We start from the raw sequence: 24,241 nt of genomic DNA, 5'->3' as shown, positions 1-24,241 counted from the left end.
TTAGTGTTGGGATTGCTGCGTTACACGGGGAAACGGTGTTTGGTTTGGTGAGAGACCGCCCAGCTGTTTTCCTGCAGCCCTCTGTGAGCCCTGTGGTTGCTCTGAGTCCTTACCAGCACCCGGCATCCTGAACTATTACTTTGAACATTCAAGGCAGTATCCTTTTAACTTGCTATGGTGGCCAAAGCAGCAGACGGAGCGGCTTTTTGGCAGAAATTCATCATCTTACAGTTCTGGCAGCTAGGAGTCCAAGATAAAGGCGTTGGGGGCACGAGTGTTTTCTTCTGAGACTTCATGGCTCTTAGATGGCCGTCTTCTTCCTGGGTCTTCATAGGGTCTTTGCGCTGCTCATGTCTGTGTCCTAATCTCTCTCTCTCTCTTTTTTAGATTTTATCTATTTGGGGGGGTATTGACAGAGATAGTGACAGCACAAGTTGGGAGGAGAGGGAGAAGCAGGTTCCCCACCCTGTAGGGAGCCTTACCACAGGGCTCCATCCCAGGATGCGGGGATCATGACATGAGTGGAAGTCCCATGCCCAACTGACTGAGCCACCCCTGTGCCCTTCTAATCTCTTCTTATAGGGACCCCAGTCACACGGCAGTGGGGCCCACCCAAAGAGCTCATTTTGACCTAATTGCCTTTTTAAAGACCCTATCTCCATATATGGTTATCTTCTGAGGTATTGGCGATTGAGACTTCAACTTATGGATTTGGGGGGTGGGGGACACAATTCAGCCCCTAATAGATATGCAGGGGCATTTTGTTATAGTTTTCATGCGTTTATTGCATGGAATCACTTGCTGTCCATATATTCTCCATGGTGAACTGTTCAAATCTTTTTTCTTAAGATTTTTTTTTTTTTTTTAATTTGAGTAGGGAGAAAGAGAGCATGAACAGGAGGAGGGGCAAAGGGAGAGGGGAAAAAAGCAGGCTCCCCACTGAGCAGAGAGCTCCCACTAGGGACTCGATCTCAGGACACTAGGTGTCGGGAGCCAGTACAGGAGGCCTACTATAAGAGCTGTAAGGGACTGAATATGATTGGCTGTTCATTTAGGTCCACTCACGCGGGAGGTGCATGAGCACTGCAGTGATTGGCTAGGCGGGCTAAGCTGCCAGTGTATATATGCTTGAATGTACTTGTAGAGGGGCGGGCCCGCCCGGAGCCAGGCCGCGCCGCGCCGCGCCGGCCGGCCTGAGGGGGCCTCAGCCCGGACCATGGCGGCGGCGCAGTTCCGGTTAGGCAGCGGCAGCGGTGGCGGGCGCCGAGGGGCCGCGCCCGGCCCTGGAGGTGGCGGCGGTGCCCGAGCGGGGCGGCGGGAGCTGCGTGCTGTGCTGCGCCAGAGGGGGAAGAACATAAAAAGAAGCCATTAAAGAAGTTTGCCTCCACGCGTGTCTCCGTGTCGTTCTTGCTGGCGAGAGCGGCAAGTGGTGCCGAAACCCGGGAACTCGTGCAGAAGAGACACGCGGAGTTAGGCAACGATCAGGTAAGGAGTGCACCTATTTCTGTCTAGTGACAGGGAAAGTTCCTCAAGTCGAGGACAAGCGTAGAAAGCTTTCCGGGATGGGAAACGAGATGGCTGCAAAGTTCCTAGGATAAGGATGAGAGTAAAGCTTTCCGGTATGGGAAACGAGATGGCTACATATAAAATGCTGGGGCCACTTTCTGATATCCTTAAGGCAATTGGTACTCCTTTAAAAAATAAAACAGCTTGTTTGTTTGAGAGAAGTGGGACAAACGGCTCCCTGGTTTTTGGAAAGGAGCAGAGGAGGGAAATCGCCCAAAAGCCAAAAGGTGAGCAAGATGCAAAAGGAGCTTGCAAAAAAGGAGGAAAAGCTAAAGAAGGCTATGGCGCAGCTCAAAATGCAGGGGGAAGTTATGGCGCAGCTGAAATTAAAAGCTAAAGAAGGAGCTATGGCGCAGTTACAATGCCCACGCGCTCAGCTCCAACAGCGCCACCTTACGAGGGGCCTCCTTCATATAAACCTTGCTGCACCAAGGCCTGCTATTGTGCAAGCTGCACCGCACGAGTGGCTGCCATAGTAGCCTCTCAGGAGTTTGGGTGGGAACAGGATTCTCATTCAGTCCTAAAATCCCCACTTACTCTAACTCCACCTTTTTTGGCTATAATTATACCTACCAAGACCCTGCGCAAGGCGTGTCAGCTCACCTTCTAGATAGGTGGCTGCTCTGCAATGCTGCACAGGCATGTACAGGCTTGGAAAGCCTTCACTTTATTAATGGGTCTACATGGCGTAACTGTACGTACAACTATCACATAGGCTCTCGATTTGAAAAAATTGGATTCCACTTTAGGTAAGGCTGGGCCCTTCTTCAGGTTCACGAGAGACTTCATTACGACTTCACATCTTTTTGTTTAGTTTAAACTTTAGTGATAACGTACCTTTAATACGGATTCCATTTGTTTTTAAAACCTTGTAAATATAAAAGTTTGAATTAAAACAACTGTTATTATTGCAAGGGTAATTCAAGTTTACATGGTTTTTACATTTTCAATGGTGTGATGACTTTTTTGATTCTGTGTACTCCAAGGTACTGGAAAAGTTTTTCTTTTACCAAATTTTTTCAACTTCTACTAAGTATAATTTAATGTAAATTGATGAAAACTTGTGCTACTTTTTGTAACTAAGTTGGAAACAAAAAATGATAAAAGGAAGTATGTAAGGGGAAAATGATTCTCGTTAAATCCTGCATTTTCAGTCTCCGTTGTGTCATGTGTATCAACATATTACATACTCCATGTAAAAATTTGCTTAAAGTATACAGCATTTAGCATGTAGTATATATGCCGTAGGTATTAGGTTGAAACACTAAAGTCTGCCAGAAACTTTAGACAGTAGCAAGAAAATTGTTTTGTTTTTTCTTGGGGAGTATCAGTTTTGCAAACTTCAGTTGTAAATTTAAAGGGCTGACTTTAGTTCTTCCACGGTAATGGCTTGAATAACATCATCTTTGGGATATTGCACCTCAGCTAAGCACATAAGTTACTCACCAACGCCCGTCTGTGTTAGAGCTCCCTTTCTCTTCATAGTTTTTAATGCTTCTACTATTAACAAGTCATCTAGTCTCTCTTGTGAGTCCCAGAATTGTCAACTATCAGAATGTTGGAACGCCACAGTGGGAGACTCGGCAGTAATAGCCAAGATACCGACATACATCCCTATGCCAGTGCAAGTGAACTCCGATAACTTGCCTGTGTTGCTACGGCATAAAAGAGATTTTGGGATAACAGCGGCCATCATTATGGCTATTGCAGCATCTGCCGCCGCTGCTACTGCTGCCACGGTAGCGTTGACAACCTCAGTACAGACAGCAGCTGCGCTCAACAACGTCACAGGAATGGTCGCTGAAGCATTGGCTACGCAAGAACAAATTAATGGACATTTGCATGCTGGGATCCTTATTGTAAATCAAAGGGTTGATCTTGTACAGGAACAACTTGATATCCTAGAGTCAATTGTGTCGATAGGATGCATACATAATATGGCTGGACTTTGTATCACCCCTATAGCTCATAACAACTTATCCTTAGCAGCTAACCTCTCTAGACAATTAGGAAATATGCTTAATGGTACCTGGAACCGTCAATTTCAAAATTTCACTAGGCAATTACGAGCTCAAATTATGTCCATAAATTCTACCAAAGTAACTATTGCACCTGTTAGTGAGTGGAAAAAAATGTTACAGCAATCTGTTTCGTTCCTCAAACAGTGGGCCGGACTTGGTGCCATGGCTGTTCTCTTAATCACAGCTAACATACTAATGTTACGTTGGGTGTGTGGCCGTGTCCGTCGCAATCAACGACAATAACACCTCATGGTTCAAGCCATGATGGCTCTTGAAGCTGGTACCTCCCCCCAGATATGGCTAAGTATGCTAGATCGGTAGTCAAAGACGGGTAAGACTGATCCCACACCATAGCAACCTAAGACAGGGGCTCTTCGACCAGGGAGAGTACCCGATGACGGGTAAGCATGTGTGCTGAGGATTGGCAACCTAAGACAGGCACGATCTCAGCCATTATAAATAAATAAAAAAGGGGGAACTAGGATTGGTTCAGAACTGAGCAGAAGGCAGATGCTTAACCGATGGAGCCACCCAGGCACCCCTGACTGTTCAAATCTTTTGCCCAATTTTTTATGGAATTTTTTTCTTTTTTAAGTGAACATTTTTTTTACATCTTTATTGAGATATAATTGACATACAATAAACTTCACATTTTTAAAAAAGTAGGCTCCACACCCAACGTGGGGCTTGAACTCACAACCCTGAGATTACCAGTTGTGTGCTCTACCGAATGAGCCAGGCAGGTGCCCCTAAATTGCGCACATTTAAATCATAGGATTCGGGGCACCTGGATAGCTCAGTGGGATAAGCCTCTGCCTTAGGCTCAGATCATGATCTCAGGGTCCTGGGATCGAGCCCTGCATCGGGCTCTCTGGTCAGCGGGGAGCCTGCTTCCTCCCCTCTCTCTGCCTGCTTCTCAGTCTACTTGTGATCTCTCTCCCTCTGTCAGATAAATAAAAAAAAAAACACCTTTAAACCATAGGATTTGGTAGGCTGTGATGTGCATATAGACCCGTGAAATCACCACTACAGTCAGGATAGTTAAGATTTCCATCACTCAGTTTCTTTCTTTCTTTTTTTTTTTTTTAATATTTTGTTTATTTATTTGATAGAGATCACAAGTAGGCAGAGAGGCAGGCAGAGAGAGAGGAGGAAGCAGGCTCCCTGCTGAGCAGAGAGCCCGATGCTGGGCTGGATCCCAGGACCCTGGGATTATGACCTGAGCTGAAGGCAGAGGCTTTAACCCACTGAACCACCCAGGTGCCCCCGCCACTCAGTTTCTATCTGCTTCTTCACCTTCCCTCCCTCCCTCCTCCCCTCCTCATCCCTCTCTCCCCAAGCATCCACTGATCAGCCTGTTACTATAAATTAATTTGCCTTTTCCAGAATTTTATATACATGGGCTTGTAGAGTATGTATTCTTCTTTATATGGTTTCCCCCACCCATTGTAATGCATTTGTTGTAATGCATGTTGTCCCATGCTGGTTCCTTTTGCTAATGGAATCGCTGAGCACGATTCCACTGGGATGGAGCAGTTATCCATCCCCTCACCTTTTGATGGACATTTGTTGTTTCCAGTTTGGGGCTATTACAAAGCGCCTATGCAGATCGCTGTACACGTCTTTGCACGGACACATATTTTCATTGCTCTTGGGCAAGCACCCGAATAGCTGGGTTACACGGTAAATGAACATTTAATTTTTAAAAAGATTTTATCTATTTATTTGTCAGAGACAAAGAGCAGAGGCAGGGAGAGCTGCTGGCAGAGGGAGAAGCAGGCTCCCCGCTGAGCAGGGAGTCTGATATGGGGCTCGATCCCAGGATCCTGAGATTATGACCCGAGCCAAAGGCAGATGCTTAGGTGACTGAGCCATCCAGGTGCCCCAGAAAGCTAAATTTTTAAGAAACTGTCACTGTCTTCCAGAACAGCTGCACCATTTTATATTCCTGCCCACGGAATGAAGAGAGTTCCTGTTGCTCCACATCCTTTCGAGCACTCAGTATGGTCAGTCTTTTTAATTTAACCATCCTAGACAATGTAATGGGTATCTTCCCACCGATTTCCCTGATGGCTAAGGATGTTGGGCATCTTTTCATGTGCTTTTTAAAATGTCATCTATATATTCTCCATGGCCAAGTGTCCTTTCAAATTCCTTACTCATTTTTAATTGGGCCGTTTTATTATTGAGTTTTCAGACTTCTTTATATATTCTGGATACAATCCCTTTATCAGATGTGTGATTGCCAAGTGGTTCTCTTAACAGGGTCCTGTATGGCCTCTTAGCTGCAAACCCCAATCACCCCGTTAATTCCCCCATCTGTCCATAAAGGACAGTGATAATCATTACCCTTATTCCCCAAGAAGCAAACAGGCTTGGAGAAGGGGAGACCCCATGATCTGTCGGTGGCACAGTAAATATCTGAACTCCGAACTCCAAACTCTACCCACAGGCTCCATCTCCTCTTGGCCATTGGGGGGCTGCCAGGAGCCTCGTCTCCCTGGAAACTCTGAGCGTCTTTAAGGACAAAGAACCCTGCCGTGTCCGGAGGCCGAAAGAGCAGGAATAAATCAGCCAGGCCAATGTGCTTCTTCCACAACAGATTTATTTGCTGAACCTTCATGCCGAGCCTTGATAAACATGCAAGAGGATGCATTGGGAGCCTCAGGACCCAACCGGCTCCCAGGTGTCACCAGATCAAGGCACTTTCCCAACAGCTCGGCAATACCCGGGACCCTGCGCGCTGATCTTGCTGCCGATGTAGGCTGCTGCTCTGATCCCCCCTAGTGCAGAGGACAGCTCTAAACCGGCCCCATCCGTGCCCAAACCCCACCTGAGACTAGCCACACCTAATCTACCCAGCCCTCCTGGCTGTCCTGGTGATGCAGGCTGAGATGAAGGTGGCCCGTGGGGTCGGGGCAGGGGGCCTCAGCTACCGTTCCTCACTCACCCTGAAGCATATTCTGGGCCCGCCCAGCAGCAGCACAAGGCTCGGCACAGAGCAAGCCAAGTCCTCTGAATGACTGAGCAGTGGAGGATGCCAGCATGGGGAGGCCCGAAGCTTCTAGGGCCCGACAGCAAGTGTCCAGGGGCCCTTGATGGAGCTGGATCTTGGCACCCCGGCCCAGCTTGCGGCATTTCTTTGGTTTCGGGACTGCCTGAAGCCAAAGATCACAACATGCCTTCCCCACCACCCAAGCTCTTAAGACGGGCCCAAATGTGTCTACTGAAGGCCCCCTCCGTGCCAGGTAACTTGCGGGGGTTCTCCGATCCACGAACACAAATAATCTAAAATGCAAAGCCGTTGTCAAGCACGAGGAACACCCCTCAAGGCCTCCCCTCCCGCCTGCACGGTGCTTTAGAGTTGGTAAGGCTGGTTCACGTCCAGGTGCACACCAGCACTTCCACACGGAGGTGCTGGGGGGGAGGGTCTCCACTACACAGATGGGGAATGCGAGGCTCGGAGTAGGCAGCTTGCCCAGTGCCGTCGGGGAGGAGCGGGCACGAGGAGAGGAAGTCGCAGCAGCTGCCTCACAGCAGACACTTAGGAATTGTCCATCAATTTCATGAGTCTCAACCTGACTTGAAGTTTTTCTGGAGTCCAGATGTAGTTTTAAAGAGGGAATAGTAGAACCAAGAATATAACTGTTGGGGTTTCTGGCTGGGGCCACTGCCAGGGTGCTGTGGGTCTCCCACCAAATAAAGCTGTGTCGCTCTGGTGGCCTGGCAGAAAGAGAGAGGGACCTCTCTACCCTCTCCTCACCCCCATATCTCATTTAACCCCCCCCCCCCCATGGCCCCAGTTTGCAGACTGGGAAGTTGAGGCCCGGAGAGGGGAGAGCAGAGCCCACAATGCTCCCGCACTGGCTCTGAGGGTCCTGGGTCCGGGTCTTCTCCCTGGCACCCCTCAAGGCCTCTGGGCCATACACTAATCTGCCTTCTTGGTCTTCTTCTTCCTGGAGCCCTCACTCAGCTCCTCCTTGGACCTAGCAGGTAGGGCTGAGTGTGGTGAGCCGGGCCCGCCTCCGCCATGGGACCCACCGTGGGATCCACCATGGTTGTCGTGGTGATGGTTGCCCCCCCAGGCGGTCCCAAACAGCACAGGGCAGATGTAGCCCTCCAGAACATCAAAAGGGGAGCTGTGGGAGTGAGTGGCCGTCAGGAACACCTGAGGTAGGGTAACAGAGAGACAGGGAGACAGCAAGAGAGATAGAGACCAAGGTAGAAAGCAAGATGTGGGGGGTAAGAGGAGGAAAGAGGGGAGAAAAGGCCAGCCAGGTCAAGGTCAGAGGTAGTCAAGACCCATCCCTCTGGCTTTACGCACCCCCAGGAGGATGACTAACTATGGTAGGTTTTCTGGATATAGGACTTCTGGTGCTGAAACCCCAGACAGCAACGGGGACAACTGATCTCTCCCCTCAACATCAGGGGCCCCCCAACACCTGGGCCTAGAGAGAAACAGTGACCAATGGGTCCCCTCCCTGGCAGCCAGCAGCAGAGCTCCCCAGATCTATGGGGTAGGGCAGTGTGGTTCCCAAAGACCCTTCCTGGGTGAGCTAACTCCAGCTCAAGGCCTCAGGATGAAACCAGCACCATTCCTCATCCAGCCTGAGTCCCTGGGGTCCTGAGTGTACCTTCCCGGGTCTTATCTCTCAGCTCTCCACCACCAAGGCATGAGGCCCTGATTCTCCAAACAGACTCCATGTGCTTCTGTCCCTCTTTTTGGCCTTTGCCCAGGCTGGGCCCTGTGCCCAGAAGGCCTTAATTGTCCTCACCCTGTCCCCACGTGCTGGACCCTCCTCCTATCAGACCTTCTTCCTATGCACAGACCTATAGGGACTCCCTTCCCCAGCTCCCTGCCTTAGGGCTGTCCATTCTGGGACACAAGAGCACACGTCTGAGCTCCCAGCCTGGAAGGTGTGGGCTGGCGTGGGGCAGGGCAGGACGGCTTACCTTACAGGATACCATGAACATGGTGAAGACGAAGATGAGGCTGGCTTTGGACACCGGGAGCCAGCGGGTCTGCTGGAGGGTGAAGAGTATGGCTCCGTAGAGGCTGGCTTTCGTGGGGCTGGAGGGGGCAGCCTCTGTTAATATGAGGCACCACGCAGCCCAGGCCTTTTTCCCTCTGGCCCAGACCCCCTTCTCCACCTGCCCGCTACCGGCCCCAGTTTTCATCCCAGCTTCTCCTGAGTGGGAGGTGGGAAGCTGCCGGCATGGCATAGATAAGGAGTGGGGGGGGATCTCTCTGCACAGTAAAGGGTTAACTTGGCCCAAAGAGAGGTGTGGCTTTCCCCTCTGGCTCCTGGGAGGTCTCTTTTCAGCACCTGGAAATGTCCCGCCTGAAAGGAGTGTTTCTGTTCATTGGGGACTTTGGGTCATACCAGTTAGGAACGATGTGATTTAAGGTGGGGTCTTGGGCCACGTGGTATCAGATCGACCTCTGGAGGGGCTGAAGACAGGTCAGGCATGCAGGCGGTCAGCTATGTCTGTGTAACCAAACCCCAATAAAACGTCCCCCAGAAGGTAGGATTATAACACATGGTTTTTCTTCACTTTTCTTTCCTTTCCTATGGGATGGGTTTGCAATATTTTAACTTGTTGCAGAAGAGAGCCCTGTGACTTCTGCTCCCGATGTCCGTGGTTCACTGATGTCCTTAATGATGATAATTCTGCCTGATTATTTCCAAAGTGCTCACCAGATACCAGGGCCAGGGAGTTCATGAGCATGAATCCATGAAGCCCTCACCCTCTGCTCAGGAGGCCGAAACAGAATGCAGGATGGGAAAACCCTTGCCCATTTAGTAGCAGGCAACGTCACGTTCTGGGTCCCCATTTCCTTGTCGGTGAACTGAGGGTGGGAATAGGTCTCCAGGGGGGATGAGATGAGATAAGTGTGAACTGGGAATTTTCTTTGGCATATGGGTGAGCCTTTTAAAAAAGTGTCGTATTTTAATGGCTCTCACTTTCTTTATTATAGATTGGGAGAAAATTTAACGAGCCCAAACCAATGAGGTCTTTTAAAAATGTATAGGCTAAATGTAGCACAGGACCCAAGGTTGGGTCCTGGATGCTGCCCTGTGGTCCTGCCTACCTAGTTCCAGCTACACTTGCCACCCACACTCTGTGCCCTGCGTTCTCCACCAATGCTCTGTACTCCTTCCCACCCACACTCTGTACCGGGACCCTGCAGAACTGGGCAGAATCATTGTACTTTTCTCACTTGACAGTTGGCAGAGGTGCTGGCCTCTGTCTAGAGGCTTGCCCTTTGCCAGGAAACTCCTACTCACTCTTCAAAACCCAAATCAAGTATCTCATCTCCCTACGGCTCTGCTTGCTCCTCCCCCCAAGGCAGAGTTACAGTTCCCTTTCAGCTCCAAAGATGCTCCATGACCTCTGGAAGCTTCTGGAAGACAGAATTAGTGGCTGGGGCTTCTAAGTTACTGGGAACATCCAACCCAGGGTCAGGCCCAGGAGGCACCTGTACATACAGGAGGGATGGTAGGGGGGTGGAACAGGATACTCACAAGGACATGTGCAGGATCTCATTGGTCTCTGGCTTCCAGACCCCTCGGAGCAGCTGTTCAACGTTAGACATGAGGGCGACGCCAGAGCCTAGGAGACAGGGTGCTCCTGAATGAGCCGGCCACCTCCAGCTCCCCACTCTTCTTGGCTGAGTTCCCAAGGAAGCAGCTTCACTGCTCCTAGAGTCTTCTCCAGAGAGATACTGAGCCTGGGTGTACAATAACCAGCTGCAGTGGGGAAACTGAGGCTCAGGAAGGTCACATGGCATATTTGGAGTAAAAGCAGCATGAAGGAATTGAGCTCATATCTCATCTCCAAGGCATATCTTGGACAAATATGGGTTGTCTGCCCTGATATCCCTAGCCCAGGACCCTGAACTGTGCATAAGGCTTCTAGAGGGCTCCCCATCTCAGTCTTCCTCCTCCTTAGGGTTCTAAATTTTCAATCTTTCTTAAGCCATGTTCCCTCTGGGAGGCAAACTATACCCCTGAGGCATTTGTTCTATAGCATAGGCTTTGTGGAGAGCAAATCAGGAGACCCACATGGGACATAATGGTTGAGATTCTAGAAAAATCTTCCCATTTACCCCAAATGTATTGGCTAAAGAGAGCTGAACACCCACTCCAGAAATGGCTGTGCTGAGGTACCTGGTATGTACCACCAGTGGGTTCATATCTGATATGAACCAAGGGTTCATATCTGGAGTGATTTTGTCCCCAGTGAGGCATTTGGAAATATATGGAAATATTTTTGGTTGTTGCAACTGGGGCAGGGCTGCTACGGGTGGGTTAAGGTCAGGAATGCTGCTCAACATCCTACAGTTGATCCAGCCCCATGTGTCAATGGAGCTGAGTACACTATGGCTCAGTGGAGTGTGCCCGTAGGCCCCGGCATGTCAGCAGTACTCACTTTGGTATCAGGGAGCAGGGATAAGGAGGCCCATGGTATTAGCAAAAAGAAAGTCGAGCCTTCTTTCCTTGTCTTCTTGTTACTCCTGGGTCCACCTCTACAACTATTATTGCTGGACTGTCTATTTCTCCTTTAGCTTCTCTCAGTTTTTGCTTTATATATTTTGATGCTATTTTTAGGTGCATATATGTTTATTATTGTTGTATCTTCCTAGTGGATTGACCTATCATTATAAAGGGCCCCTCTTTAATTTTTAGTAACATTTTCTGCTTTAAAGTCTATCTTGGCCTACCTCTTAGCATAACCAAAGGAGAAGGGAAAAGGAGGACTTCAAAGTCGTTAAGAATGTGGATGTTGAATTCTGAGGATCTGGAGTCTAACATAGCTACACCCCCTTAGCCGTGTGACCATAAGCAAGTCATTTCATTTCCCTTCTCAGTAAATAGGGGATGATGTTAGATTTTTCCTAAAGCAGAGTCTTAAGAATCAAATGAGATAAGAGATTTCTGGTTGTCACACAGGTGGGCACTACTGACATCTGGTGGGAGAAGGCCAGGGATGCTGTTCAACATGTTACCCCGCACAAGACAGCACCCACCACAAAGGATGACCAGGCACCAAACATCAGTAGTGTCACAGCTGAGGACCCCTGCTTGAGAGATAGTCATCATTGTCTTGTGGGCCTGTTTATCTTTGACAGTTAAATTCTGGAAGAATCTTCCCATTTACTCGAAAGCTGTCAGCTAATGAGGCTGGACTCCCACAACAGTCCTCAGCCTGGAGCAATGTCTGTGCCAACCTGGGTGCCAGACATGTATCACTGAGCAGGGGTTCTCAGCGGAGGTGACTTCCCAATGTCATCATGGTCCTGTTTACCTTTGACCCAGCCGGTGGCAATCATGACGAACCACCCATGGTGGTAGTGGTGGTGGGCGTGATGGATCCCCACGGCAATCTTGCGGACTCTCACTACCTCCTTCATGGCCACGAATATAAGTTTCACAGGCAGGAAGCAGACACATTTATAAAAGAGGTCCAGAGGGCAGAAGAAAATCAAGTACCTTTGGGGAGAGAATGCAGAGCATCAGGGGGAGACAGACCATTGAGGGTCCCTGGGGGGGTTGAGGTTTTGTCCAGATCCCCCTCCCCGGCTTGCTGGGCTTGGGAAAGAGTTGGGCAGTGGACAGCAGTGCACTCAGGTCCGCTGTGAATGTTGTGCAGATGGGTCCCATTTCCTCCAACCCCATTGACTCCAACCCCACTGCCCACCTTCCAGGTGGCTGGGTCACCCCTGCCCCCAAATCTGCTCTCCCATACCCCACCAGCTGGACAGTGCTTACCAGACAGCTGTGGCCAGCAGGATGCTGGAATTGTTGCTGAAGTAGTCGATTAGGGGCTCCCCGAGGAGCAGATCAGCCAGGATGTAACTCCCGAAGCAATGCAGCATGGCACACAGCCAGGATGCCATGGGATGACGCCGGGACAGCTCGACTGCTCCTGAGGGGCACAGGGGTATTCCCCACCGTCACCAGAGTGGCAAGGGCATGCTTTGTCCCCATGCCCTCCAGTCAGCCCATCCTAATTCAGCTGCCTTGCAGCTTGCCCATTTCAGAGGAAGAACCCAGGCTCAGACAGGCTGGACAGGTGCCTGAGGTCACATGGAGAAAAGGCAGAGCTGGGCCAGGGCTCCTTCTTCCGTGCTCAGAGATGTGGCAATGACGGTAACACCAGGTCCCACTTAGCAAGCCCCTCCAGGTCTCAGATACTGGGTTTACATTTATATGAAGGAGTTGCTAAATCCTCATTGATAACCACAGCCAAGCGGTCACTCTCATCCCTACAAGAGAGGGTGATGTGGAGAGGGAGCGATGTACAGATGAGAACGCTTCCATGCGGCTGCTTCTGACTTGGGCTGATGCCAAGATCCCTACAAGCTCATGCCTGTCCTCTTGGTCTCTCCTTCTTTTTACCTTTTTAAAAAAATTATGGTAAAATATACATAAAATGTGCTACCATTTCTAAGTAAACAGCTCGGCGGCATGAAGCACATTCACACTGTCATGTAACCATCACCACCATCCATCTCCAGGACTTTTTCATTGTCCCCAGCTGAAACTCTGTCCCCATTAAACACTAATTCTCTGTTGCCTCCTTCAGCCCCCTGGCTCCCACCATCTACTTCCTGTCTCTGTGAATTCCACTCCTCTAGGGACCTCATGTAAGTGGAATCACACATATTTGTCCTCTTGTGTCTGGCTTCTTTCACTCAGCATAATAACCTGATTTTGTAGCATGCGTCAGAATTCCTTCTTCTCTGAGACCGAATAATCTTCCGTTGTATGGATATACCACATTTTGTTTACCCACTCACCCATCGATGGACATTGGAGTTATTTCTACCTTTTGGCGATGACGAATAATGCTGCTAAGAACATAAGTGAAACAATATCAATTTGAATTCCTGCTTTCAACTCTTCTGGGGATACACCCAGAATGGAAGTGATGGGCCAAATGGTAGTTCGATGTTTAACTTGTTTGAGGAACGGCCATATTGTTTTCCATGGTGGCTGCACCAGTTTATATTCCTATCAGCTGTTCACAAGGGTTCCAACTCCTCCACCTCCTCCCCAACACTTGTTGTCTTCTGTTACAAGCTAGTGGCACAGAAGGAGCAAAGACACAAAAGCAAAAATGGCCAAGCACAAATGCCACCTCCTCTAGGAAGGCTTCCTTGCTTTGCTGGGTCAGTCACTCCTGCCTCTGGGCTCCCATGACCCTGTGGACTTTATCCTATTATGGGTCTTGGTATTTTATTTAATTTTTAACACTAAGAGAAAGTAGATTAGAGGTTGCTTAAGGCTGGAGGGAATGGGGGATATAGGAGGGTGTAGCTAAAGGCTACAGATTTCTTTTGGACGTGATGGTTGTACAATTCTGCGAATATACTGAAAACCAACTAATGGGATGCTATAAATGGGTGGTATGTGAATTACGGCTTAATGAAGCTGTTATAAAATAAAATGAATGACAGAAAAAATGTAACTTATTTCAGTTTCTGTAACTGAGGATACAGACTTATAAATGATAGTCAACTGAGTCTTTTTATAAACCCAAGGCAACAAAACACACACAAAAAAATGATCTTGCTTAGCAAACAGAAACAGGAATCCCGGGGCACCTGGGTGGCTCAGTGGGTTGAGCCTCTGCCTTCAGCTCAGGTCATGATCTCAGGGTCCTGAGATCAAGCCCTGCATCGGGCTCTCTGCTCAGCAGGAAGCCTGCTTCCCCACATGCCACCCTCCACCCCGCCCCCCCCGCCGGCCTGCTGCTCTGCCTACTTGTGATCTCTCTCTCTCTGTCTCTGTCAAATAAGTAAAAAAAAGAAACAGAATCCCATTTGTCAAGAAAAGGGCTCAGTGCACTTACCTTCCTTTTGTTTGTATATCAGCATTGCTGGGGGACTTTACAAACCAGATACCTGAACCCCACCCTGAAGCATCTCAGTCGGCCAGTGTGGAGCCTGCTTAAGACTCTCTGTCCCTCTCCCTCTGTCCCTCCCTCACTCCTGCTCTCTCTCTCAAATAAATCTTTAAAAAGAAAAGAGAAGGTTACATACTATATGGTATCATTTCTATGACTTTCTCCAAGTAAAAAAAAAAACATAGCGATACGTGGCAAAGAGTAGATCAGTGGTCACCAGGCGTTAGGGCTCGGAGGAGGATATAACTATAAAGGAACATCGCAAGGGAGTTCCTTTGGGGTGCCAGAACCATTCTGTACCCCAACTGTGGTGGTGATTATTAGAATCTATACACAAGGTGCCCCTCTTTTTTTTTTTTTTTTAAGCTGTGTTTATGTATTTCAGAGAGAAAGAGCGTACACGCGAGAGAGCACAAGAGGAGGAAGGGGCAGAGGGAGAGAGAGAATCTCAAGCAGACTCCCTGCTGAGTGTGGAGCCCAATGCAGGGCTCGACCTGAGCCAAAATCAAAAGTTGGGTGCCGAACTGACTGAGCCACCCTGTCACCCTGTTTTTTGTCACTTTGGGGGCACCTGGGTGGCTCAGTTGATTGGGTGTCTGCGTTCGGTTCAGATCTTGACCTCGGGGTCCTGGGATCTGGCACCACACTGGGCTCCCTGCTCAGCAGGAATTCTGCTTCTCCCACTGCCCCGCCCCCTGCTCGTGCGCCCTCTCTCTCTCAAAAAAACAAAACAAAACAAAACAAAAAACCTTAAACAAAAAGTCACGTTGTTTCTAGAAATTGAATGCCTTTAGTCTCTAACCTGAGTCTGAATGCTTGGTCTCTCCATGACCTGCACCCCGGGCAAAGCCACTGACATGAATACGGATCCATACTGTTGATACACTCAACGGACTGGTTTGGTCTTAATCCTTTGGTGAGTAGGGGGACCTCCTCAGTCTTACCTGCTGCTGCACGCCCAGTGCACAGCGCTAGGCCTGCCAAATAGCAGCCACCCAATAAACAGCTGGGAGTGAATGAACTCCCGCCCTCATGGAGCTCCCCTTCTAGTAAATGTGGAGGGAACACCCCAGGCATTGAGGCTGTGTTGGGCACTCTGGGTCCCACTATAAGAGACCCTCCCCACTTCACTGATTACTTACTGATAGTAAGGGCATTACTATTTTGTTCTAGGAAACTATACCCCTTCACTCCATCCTCAAGAGCTGTTAGCCGCACATGATATACGGATCATTATTCCCACTTGCAGCGAGTTATATGGGGGACTAGGGTCCTCCTGCTCAGCATTCGTGCCCACCAGAACCTCAGCATGTGACCTTACTTGGAACAGGGTCATTGTAGGATCTTTTACTCTAAGAACCATGAAGTTGGCTCTGTGTGCCACTCAGAGTCTGCTTGAGATTCTCTCCCTCTTCCTCTGCCCCTTCCCCAACTTGCACTCATTCTCTCTCTCTCTCTTTTTTTTAATCTTTTTTCTTATTTATTTATTTATTTATTTATTTGACAGAGAGAGAGAGATCACAAGTAGGCAAAAGCAGGCAGAGAGAGAGAGAGAGGAGGAAGCAGGCTCCCCGCTGAGCAGAGAGCCCGATGCGGGACTTGATCCCAGGATCCCGAGATCATGACCTGAGCCGAAGGTAGTGGCTTACCCACTGAGCCACCCAGGCGCCCTCAAATAAATAAATAAATAAATAAATAAAGTCTTTAAGAAAACCATCTGAAGCAAATCTATGTTCACATCTGTTAAATCTGTTTGGAGGGGAGAAAGATGTCCATGATATTTATTCTGTGTGTATGAAATACTTAATCATCAAAACTAGTAAAAACAAGAGTCCCCCTGGAAAGCCAATAGGCAAGAGGGACATGATGTTCATCACACAGGGTTCCACCAGCCTCCTATCAGATCCTGACCACTTGCTCCCTCTCTGATGGTCATGATCAGAGGTCCAGGAGCAGAAGGTGGGCAGTGGGGAACCATGCTATATCCTACTGGAGAACCTAGCAAAAGGTTCTGGAAGGCTCTTAAAAAAATCATGTTCACGGGGCGTCTGGGTGGCTCAGTGGGTTAAAGCCTCTGCCTTCAGCTTAGGTCATGATCTTGGGATCCTGGGATCAAGCCCCACATGGGGCTCTCTGCTCAGTGGGGAGCACCTTCTTCCCCCTCCCTGCCCCCACCCACCTCTCTGCCTACTTGGGATCTCTCTCTGTCAAATAAATAAATAAAATCTTTTTTAAAAAATCATGTTCATGGTAGCACTATCTACAATTTGCCAAAAGGTGGAAACAACCCAAGTGTCCCCCAATAGATGAATGGTTAAACAAGATGTGGTAGAGTCACACAATGGAATATCATTCCGCCTTAAAGGGGAATGAAGTCCTACAACATGAAAACAAATCTTGCAAACATGCTAAGTGAAAGAAGTCAGACACAAAGGGTCCCACAGTGTGTGAGGTCATCTGTATGAAATGTTCAGAACAGGCAAATCCACAAAAACAGAAAGTAGACTGGTGACTTCGAGGGGGGGGCGCTGGGGGAGGAGAGGGTGGGGACTTACTGCTCATGGGGCTGGGGTTTCCTTTTGGAGGAAGGAAAATGTTCTGAACTTACATACTTCATTTGGTGGAATCATATAACATAGTCTTTTACCTCTCGCTCTTTCACGGAGCACAATATTTTCAAGTGCCATATTTATTTTTCTCTGCTGTAAGACATGCTAACATAGGAATAGAACCCAAGTTCTCTCTCCATTCTCTTGCACAAACTACATTTTATAATCAGGAAACTTGCTTAATAAAAGTCTGAAAGAAAGTTGTAAGCACACTCCCCTTTCTCTTTGCCATCCCCAACTAACCATGAGACCTTGGACAAACCATTTTTCCTCTGTGTCCCACTACTTCTGCCAGGTGCGAACCCCAGTCCCTTCTTTGCCCAGCTCCTGACAAGGGCAGGAATTGAAATTTCCCTCCTCGATCTCACTCTGGAGTTACAAGCCCACAGCGCATCTTCTCCCTGCCCTCGAGGTTGTCCTAAGTCTCAGCATTGACAAAGGTCCTACAGTATTAGGCAGAATGTTCTCTTCTCTTCCCTGGGGTGTCTATTTAAAAATGCTGCCAGCTGAGAGTTAATCCTTTGGAGCAGCTGGTGGGTCCTCCAAGGGCTTGGGTCAGGTGAGGCACCCATGTTTTGCAGAAATGGATACCTCTGCATCTAAAAATAACTGTTAGGGGTTGAATTCTTTCCAGGGTCACTCTGGTGCCCTCTGGGACCATCCCAGGGACTGAGTCCAGGGAGCAGGGGGTGGGGGTGGGGCCGCAGGTAGTGGGAGTAAAGCAGGCTCCAGTGTTTGCACCATGGGTGAGTCCTGGTAGAAAAGTCACAGACCAAGGTTTGCCCCTGCTGCTCACTCTCTCTGGTGTGGCCTTGGACAAATGACTATTCCCTGCCAGCCTCAGCTTCCTCTGCTTTCCAAAGAAGAAGATGAGAGTACCCTCTTCCCAAGTTGTATTGGTGATTCAAGGCGGTGTGGGTGATTATCAAGATGATTCTTAGCATTATCAAACTTATTTGTCTCAGCAACCCAGAAGACCAAGGTCAGTCTCCTCATTGCCACACTGGAGAAGACGGAGGCTGATGGGGGATGGGCCTGCCCTGAAGATCACACAGCAAGGCAGTGCCGAGAACCTTCTCTTTGGCTCATTCCCTTTGCCATACTCCTTCCTGGTTTCTCTTGCTGGGTTCTGGGGGAGCATCAGGAACCACGAGAAAGTGGGCTGCAATCCCAGGTTTGCCACCAAAGCCCTCCCCTCTCGCCGGGTGAGCTTGGTTAGTCACTCCTCTCTCCGGGTTTCAATGGGTGCGTTTGTGCATAATGGGGGTGCTGTCTAGAGGGACCAGTCAGCCTGATTTGCCTGGGACTGAGGGGTTCCCAGGACATGGGGCTTCTGGTGCTTGTCTTAACAGAACCTGGGTCAGGTGGTCACACCGGTGCTATTACCCATTTCAAAGGGCGCCGGTGAGAACAAAAAGAAATTGCTTAGAGCTTAGCAATTATGCACGAGTTATTCCTGGAGCTGAACTGAAATGGAAAGTACCTGTGGGTGGAAATTTTAGCTGATGGATTTATAAAAATCAGCTCTGCCTGAGGAGGGAGGAGGAAACCCTGATCACGTCCCTAGCTCTGGCCTGGGATGGGCATCCCAGCATTCCCTCTCTGGGGGTTAGAGTCCTGTCTATGGAAGGCAGGGAAGCACTAGAAGGTTCCCCAGGGCACTTTCAGCAAAGCCATGGCTCTGCACTATTTAGTCTGAGGTCCAAACATGGGAGGTGTATTTACAGAGCTTCTCAGTGACTTGAAGGAGCTCAGCTGTCTGCCTTGGTTTCTTCCCCTGTGACAGATTTTTGGAAGGTTGGAGGAAAGGCAGCCCTTCACCCTCAAAAAGCTTAGAGTTCGTGCCAGAGGTCTCAAAACAGGGCTCAAGGAGCTGTCTTGTTAGTCCCACAGTATTTTAGATGTTCAACCTGCAACCTAGATGTCTTTCAGTAGGTGAATAAGTAACTATGGTGCATACGTACCCTGGGAGATTACTCAGCAATGAAAAGAAATGAGCTTTCCAGCCACGAAAAGACATGGAAGAACCTTAAATGCATACCGCTCAGTGAAAGAGGCCAGACTAAAAAGGCTACACACTGGTTGCAATTCTATGACATTCTGCAAAAGGCAAAACTATGGAGATGATGAAAAGATCAGGGGTTGTCCAGGACTTGAGGGAGGGAGGGGGCAGGATGCTCATGGGGAGCTTGGGGGATTTTTAGGTTAGTGAAATTATCTGTAGGATAACCTAACAGTGGATACACATTATACAATTGGTGAAATCCACAAAACGTACAACACCAAGTAGCCCTAATGTAAATTCTAGACTTTGGTTGATGATATGTGATAGTGATATTATAATAATAATGAAACGGGCTCCTGGATTATGACAAAGGTACTCCTCTGTGCAGAATGTTGATGGAGAGGAAGTCAAAGAGTACACGAAAATCATACTTGCAGCTTAATTTTGCTGTGGATCTAACTGCTCTAGAAAATAGCCCATTAACTTCTTAAAAAGAAAAAAAATGTTAATTGTTTTATTTAAAACAATTTTTTTAAATTTTTTTAAACAAATTAAAAAAAAATGTCTGAACAGCCGAATATATACACATAGGGAACTGCATATCGCACTTCCAGCTTCCCTTGAAACATCACTTCTGGTGGTTCTTGCTGCAATCAGGCGAAGATGTGCACAACTGGGTCTCACCTGGGAACAGTCCTCACGTGGCTGGCAGACCGCTTCCCAGACATCACCTGCCTGGTCCTTGAAAGCACTGGGCGTTTGGGACTTGGTCTAGATCACTGCTTCTCAACTGAGGGCAACTACATCTGGGGACATTTCTGGTTCTCACAACTGGCTGTCACATTCTGGTCGTCACAACTACATGCTACCAGCATCTAGTAGGCTGAGCCACAGGGATGCTGTGATATATCTTGAAATGCCTGTGATGGCCTCCACCACAGAGAATGATCTGGCCCTGTCACTTGTGCAAAGACCTGGGCAGCACTGTTTACACAGAACTGGTTCGCATCTGGGGAACTTAAAAAAGACATACTGACACTGGTAACGTGCACAGCGATTCTAATTTAAGTGGAAGGGTGCTGTGGGAACAAGAGGGTTCTGAAAAGCTCCCCAGGTGAGTTTAATGTGGAGGTATATTTGAGAACCACTGGTCTGGAAGGTTCTTGGGACAGGTCAAGGCTTAAAAGGATCCAGGACTGTCATTCATTCGTTCAACCATGCAGCCGACATCCACTGCTTTTTCTTCTCTTCTTGGATAGAACTAGGGAACCGGGAGGTGAGCCAGATCTTCTCCTCCCTGCTGTATTAAGGAGCTCCAGGTTCTAATAAGGAGCTCCTGCCTCTTTTAGTCCATCCTTCCTTAAATATTATGCAGATTCTGATTCAGCGGGTCTGAGGGTGGGGGGGAGGGTGGGCTGGCATTCTGCATTTCTTAACCAGCTCCCAGGGGCCACAGATGCTGTTCATCTGAGGACCACACTCTAAGATCTGTCCTCATTCAGGATTCTCACGAAAGCCTGACCCAGAAAATGCCTGCATCTCGGGAAACACATCCTCCTACGTCCTTACAAATAATTGTAACTACCTCTCCCAAGTGCCTTAGACCCTACTATGGAGAAAGTTCTCAATACATCTTTACAATAGCCTGGCAGAAGAGTTTGGGATTATGTTCCGACGAGCCTGTTTAACAGATGAGTGAGCTGAACCTCACCGAGGTGCAGACACCAGCCTGGTGTTCAGTGGTAGAGGCTGACTCCTAATTCAGAGATTTTCCCTAAAAGCCAGCATGGCTCTCAGCTCCACAGGTGTGCTACCTGTGCCATTGCCCAGGCCCCTGTGTTCAGAAAGGTCCCACATATACTTTAGCGCTGCTGTCACCATCTTGAAATTCTACTTTCTGAGTGGGGAGGCCCCCGCAGATTCTGTGGCTGCTCCTGTAGTCAGTACACAGATTCTAAGAAACATTCGTAGAGGCTCAGCAGGAGCAACAAACAGGATGGGGTGGGGTGGGGGGCTAACAGCTAAGCCCAACCCCTCCCTTTTCTAAAGGGAAGCAAGTATCTCAGCAATTGGAGTGAGTCTTGGGGTCCAGCAGACCTGGGTTTGAGTCCCAAGGCTGCATTTACCAGCCATGGGACCACAGGTTGGGCATGTAAATTAGCTTAGCCACTATTTCCTACTTCCTCAATTGCAAACCGAGGGCATTTGAACTGGGCAGGGGTTTCTCAATCTTGAAGGCATGCAGGAATCACTGGGGAGGGGACCCTGAAACATAAGCATGCAGGGATGGCCCTATCCCAAATATTCTGATTCAGTTTGTCTGGAGTGGAGGTGAGATGGGGGTTTAAGAGCCCCCATGAGCCTTTAATATAAGCAGGTTATGAACCACTGGACTTCCCCATCTTCAGGAACCTTCAGGCTCCAGTACCTCTAGTTCAGGTGACTTATTCACTCTGGCAGAAATTTCTAGGACCACCCCCCCCCACCATACTCCCGGCCAGCCTGAAGACCTCTTTCCTCCAGACATTTGTGTCCTACATCCCTCTGAAGTGCCAGCCCTCCACAGTTTAAGATTTCCCAAGGTGTGCTAGGTTCTGTACTTGCCCAGGAATCGGCATGAACCACCAAAATCTGTCTTGGACAGGAAATGCAGTCCTGGCCCGTGCTAAGACAACACAAAGCTTATTTTGCTTTGCAAAGTAACTGATCTGCAGAATAGCTTTTAAAGAATAGGCTCTGGCTTGTGGACGGGCAAAAATAAAACAGAACAAAAACACTTGGCAAGCAGAATATGATCCTATTTGCATAAAATCGTGCTTTACCATCTCTAACTACAGGGTTATAAACGCATGGAATAGAGGTCTAGAAGGGCCTGCAATACCTCAACTGTAAGGATCTTTTTTCCTTTCTGTTTCTCAGCTTGATTTTTAAAAACAAAGAAGCACCTATTTTTACAATCTGGAAAAAAAAAAAAAAAGCTATTTCAGTCCTGAGAGAAGAATATAGAGGAATTTACATCTAAGTGTGAGAAACAGTCAAAAAGTTTCCAGATGATCGATCCCTTTTCTAAAGCTAAATTCTTTAGTCCCTGTAGTTGGCTGGTGTGCTATAACAGTTAAAACGCTAGGAGATGAACAAGAAATACTCAGTGAGGCTTATCTAAAAATAGACCACACTCTAAGGAGGCTATTTACCATCATCTAAAAAAAATGCTTTTAAAAAACCCCAAGAAGCAGAATCTTTCTTCCTTTCTGAGATTCTCTGCGGGGGGTGGAGGGGGCGGTCTGGGGCTGGCTGGGTTAGCTAACCCCAAATCACCCTGCCCTAGGGCAGATTCTGCTCAGTAAGTGGAAAGGATCCGCGCCACCGCTGGAAGAATTCCCGCCGGGCGCGGGAGACCCAGCTTCGCTCTGTCGGAGGAGGAGGGGAGATTGCCCGAGGGCTGAGGGCCGCAGAGCAGCGGGGGCACCGGTGTCACTTTCTCTGAACCGGATTACTGCCCCCAGCACTGCCGGTCCTTATATAGACACTGAGCCGCTCCGGCTCTGCGCGCCAAGGGCAAGGAGGGAGGTCACGGCTGCGGGCGGCCAGGACATCTGGACTGACGGGCAGCACCGACCCCAGTCTGCGCTTTCACCGCGACCTATGCCGCTTGCCAAAATTCATGCGACCCCGCCGGGACCCCTGACCTTCTCTTCCAGCCCCCTCCCGAGCACCCGTTCCCCCTCTTCTATACAATTGCATTCCTCTCCTGCCATCCAGCCCTCATCCGCTCCTACTCCCCCAGCCCCACAATCCCGAGGGCTTCTCTCCTTGCCCTCCCTCGTCTTCCCCCCGCCGCCCCCCGCCCACTCCTTGTGGAAGAACAGCACGATCCCAGCACCTGCTGCTCCCCCGAAGCAGTCCCTGGTACTGTGCCCCGCCATGATCTAAGGCTTCCCCCTCCCCGCGACCCGCAGGTTTACCCCCACCCCCCGCCCCGCGATGCCAGCCCCCGCGGACTGCTGGCTCTGGCTCACCTGGCTCATACTTGAGGTAGAGAATGGAGACGATGAAGTAGCTGAGGTCGAAGACTGGAAAGAGCGGCACCCGCGAGAAGCTGAGCGCCAGCTCACCGAGGCTCAGCGCCGAGAGCAGCTCCATGGCGCCCACCGGGTTCCACCCCAGCCCCCGGCCCCGTACGTCCCGCAGCCCGCCGCCGGGTGACTGCGCCCCCGCCGCAGGACCCGCCCCCGCCCGCCAGGCACCGCCCCCAACCCGGCCCCCGCGGGAGAGGAGGGACGACCGCTGGCCCCGGGGCGGGTCGTGGGACCGTCCTGTCCCATAAAGCCCAGTAGGGTGTCCCATACTCTGTGCCTCGGGCCATCACGACCCCCTTCAGCCCAGCGAGGTAGGGTGCAGGGGTGTCCCTGTGGTGTGAGTTGGACAGGGTAGGTCTCCATGGCGGGGGGGGGGGGTGTCCTTCCCGCACAGAACTCACCCAGAAGGGACGGGTCGGTCAGGACCCTGTCCTGGTGGGACTCAATTAGGACCCATGTCCTCTGGAGCCTTGGATCGGGACCTGCATCCTCTGTGGGTCTCGACAAGTGGTGAACCCCATCTTCCCGTGCCCTAGAGTGTCAAGACCCCCGTCCTCTATGGAGCTTTCATGACCCTAGTCCTCTGTGGGGCTCTGTAAGTCATGACCTCCATTCCCCACCAGGAACCCTGTTCTCCAAAGGGACAGCTCGGTCGGACCTCCGCACCCTCGTTAACTCTAGCCTAGGGGGGAATCCCTGCCTTCCATTGGGCTCAGGAGGAACCTCCTCCCCGCGGGAAACCATGCCCGGGAGAGTCCACTACAGCAGCACCCATTCCTCTGCGCAGCTCAGTGGTCAGGAGGCCGGGTTTCTCCAGAAGCCGCCTGGGAGACCCCAGCCCAGAAGGAAAAGCTATGGCACTAATTCTGCAGCGCGCAGGGGTCTCACGGCTGCGCCGCACGCCTCCAGTGCGTAACCCAACCTCGCCCGGGTTGGTGCCAGTTTTGGGTGACGTCACACTCTCGCCCCGCCCTTTCTTCGCTACCCCTGGGCCTCCCTAGCGAGAAGGGGCGCTAGTTTTTTCCTAAAGGGGCCTGGCCTGTAGGG

At 49.8% G+C, this 24,241-nt stretch overlaps 1 protein-coding gene across 3 annotated transcripts; it reads right to left on the bottom strand.

Annotated features, from left to right (window-relative positions):
• Positions 1 to 6,176: 6,176 nt before the first annotated feature.
• On the bottom strand, positions 6,177 to 24,143 carry TMEM38A (transmembrane protein 38A). 3 transcript variants are annotated; one of them, XM_059389318.1, is made up of 7 exons: positions 23,596 to 24,143; positions 23,135 to 23,188; positions 12,362 to 12,518; positions 11,898 to 12,082; positions 10,115 to 10,202; positions 8,541 to 8,658; positions 7,217 to 7,755 (listed from the first exon to the last, which is right to left on the bottom strand). In XM_059389318.1, the coding sequence occupies exons 3-7, from the start codon at positions 12,487 to 12,489 to the stop codon at positions 7,516 to 7,518; spliced, it is 759 nt and encodes a 252-aa protein (XP_059245301.1). In that variant the 5' UTR covers positions 12,490 to 12,518; positions 23,135 to 23,188; positions 23,596 to 24,143; the 3' UTR covers positions 7,217 to 7,515. The 3 variants fall into 3 exon arrangements, with proteins under 3 accessions (XP_059245299.1, XP_059245301.1, XP_059245298.1); XM_059389316.1 differs by lacking the exon at positions 23,596 to 24,143 and having other exon boundaries at positions 6,177 to 7,310; positions 23,135 to 23,326; XM_059389315.1 differs by lacking the exon at positions 23,596 to 24,143 and having other exon boundaries at positions 23,135 to 23,326.
• Between the last annotated feature and the right edge of the window lie 98 nt (positions 24,144 to 24,241).

The sequence above is a fragment of the Mustela nigripes genome, chromosome 2, assembly GCF_022355385.1.
Source record: "Mustela nigripes isolate SB6536 chromosome 2, MUSNIG.SB6536, whole genome shotgun sequence".
Lineage (NCBI taxonomy): Eukaryota > Metazoa > Chordata > Mammalia > Carnivora > Mustelidae > Mustela > Mustela nigripes.
The sequence above is the reverse complement of the archived record's forward strand: the minus strand, read 5'-3'. Positions and strand labels throughout refer to the sequence as shown.

What these genes read in the sequence shown, in the direction of transcription:
- TMEM38A (XM_059389315.1), bottom strand. Translation starts at nt 23,258, where the DNA reads ATGGAGCTGCTCTCGGCGCTGAGCCTCGGTGAGCTGGCGCTCAGCTTC. An exon ending in CTACCTCAAGTATGAGCCAG is followed by an intron (nt 12,519 to 23,134) that starts GTGAGCCAGAGC and finishes TGTGCCCCTCAG; the next exon opens with GAGCAGTCGAGCTGTCCCGG. An exon ending in TGCCACCGGCTGGGTCAAAG is followed by an intron (nt 10,203 to 11,897) that starts GTAAACAGGACC and finishes CCTGTCTCCTAG; the next exon opens with GCTCTGGCGTCGCCCTCATG.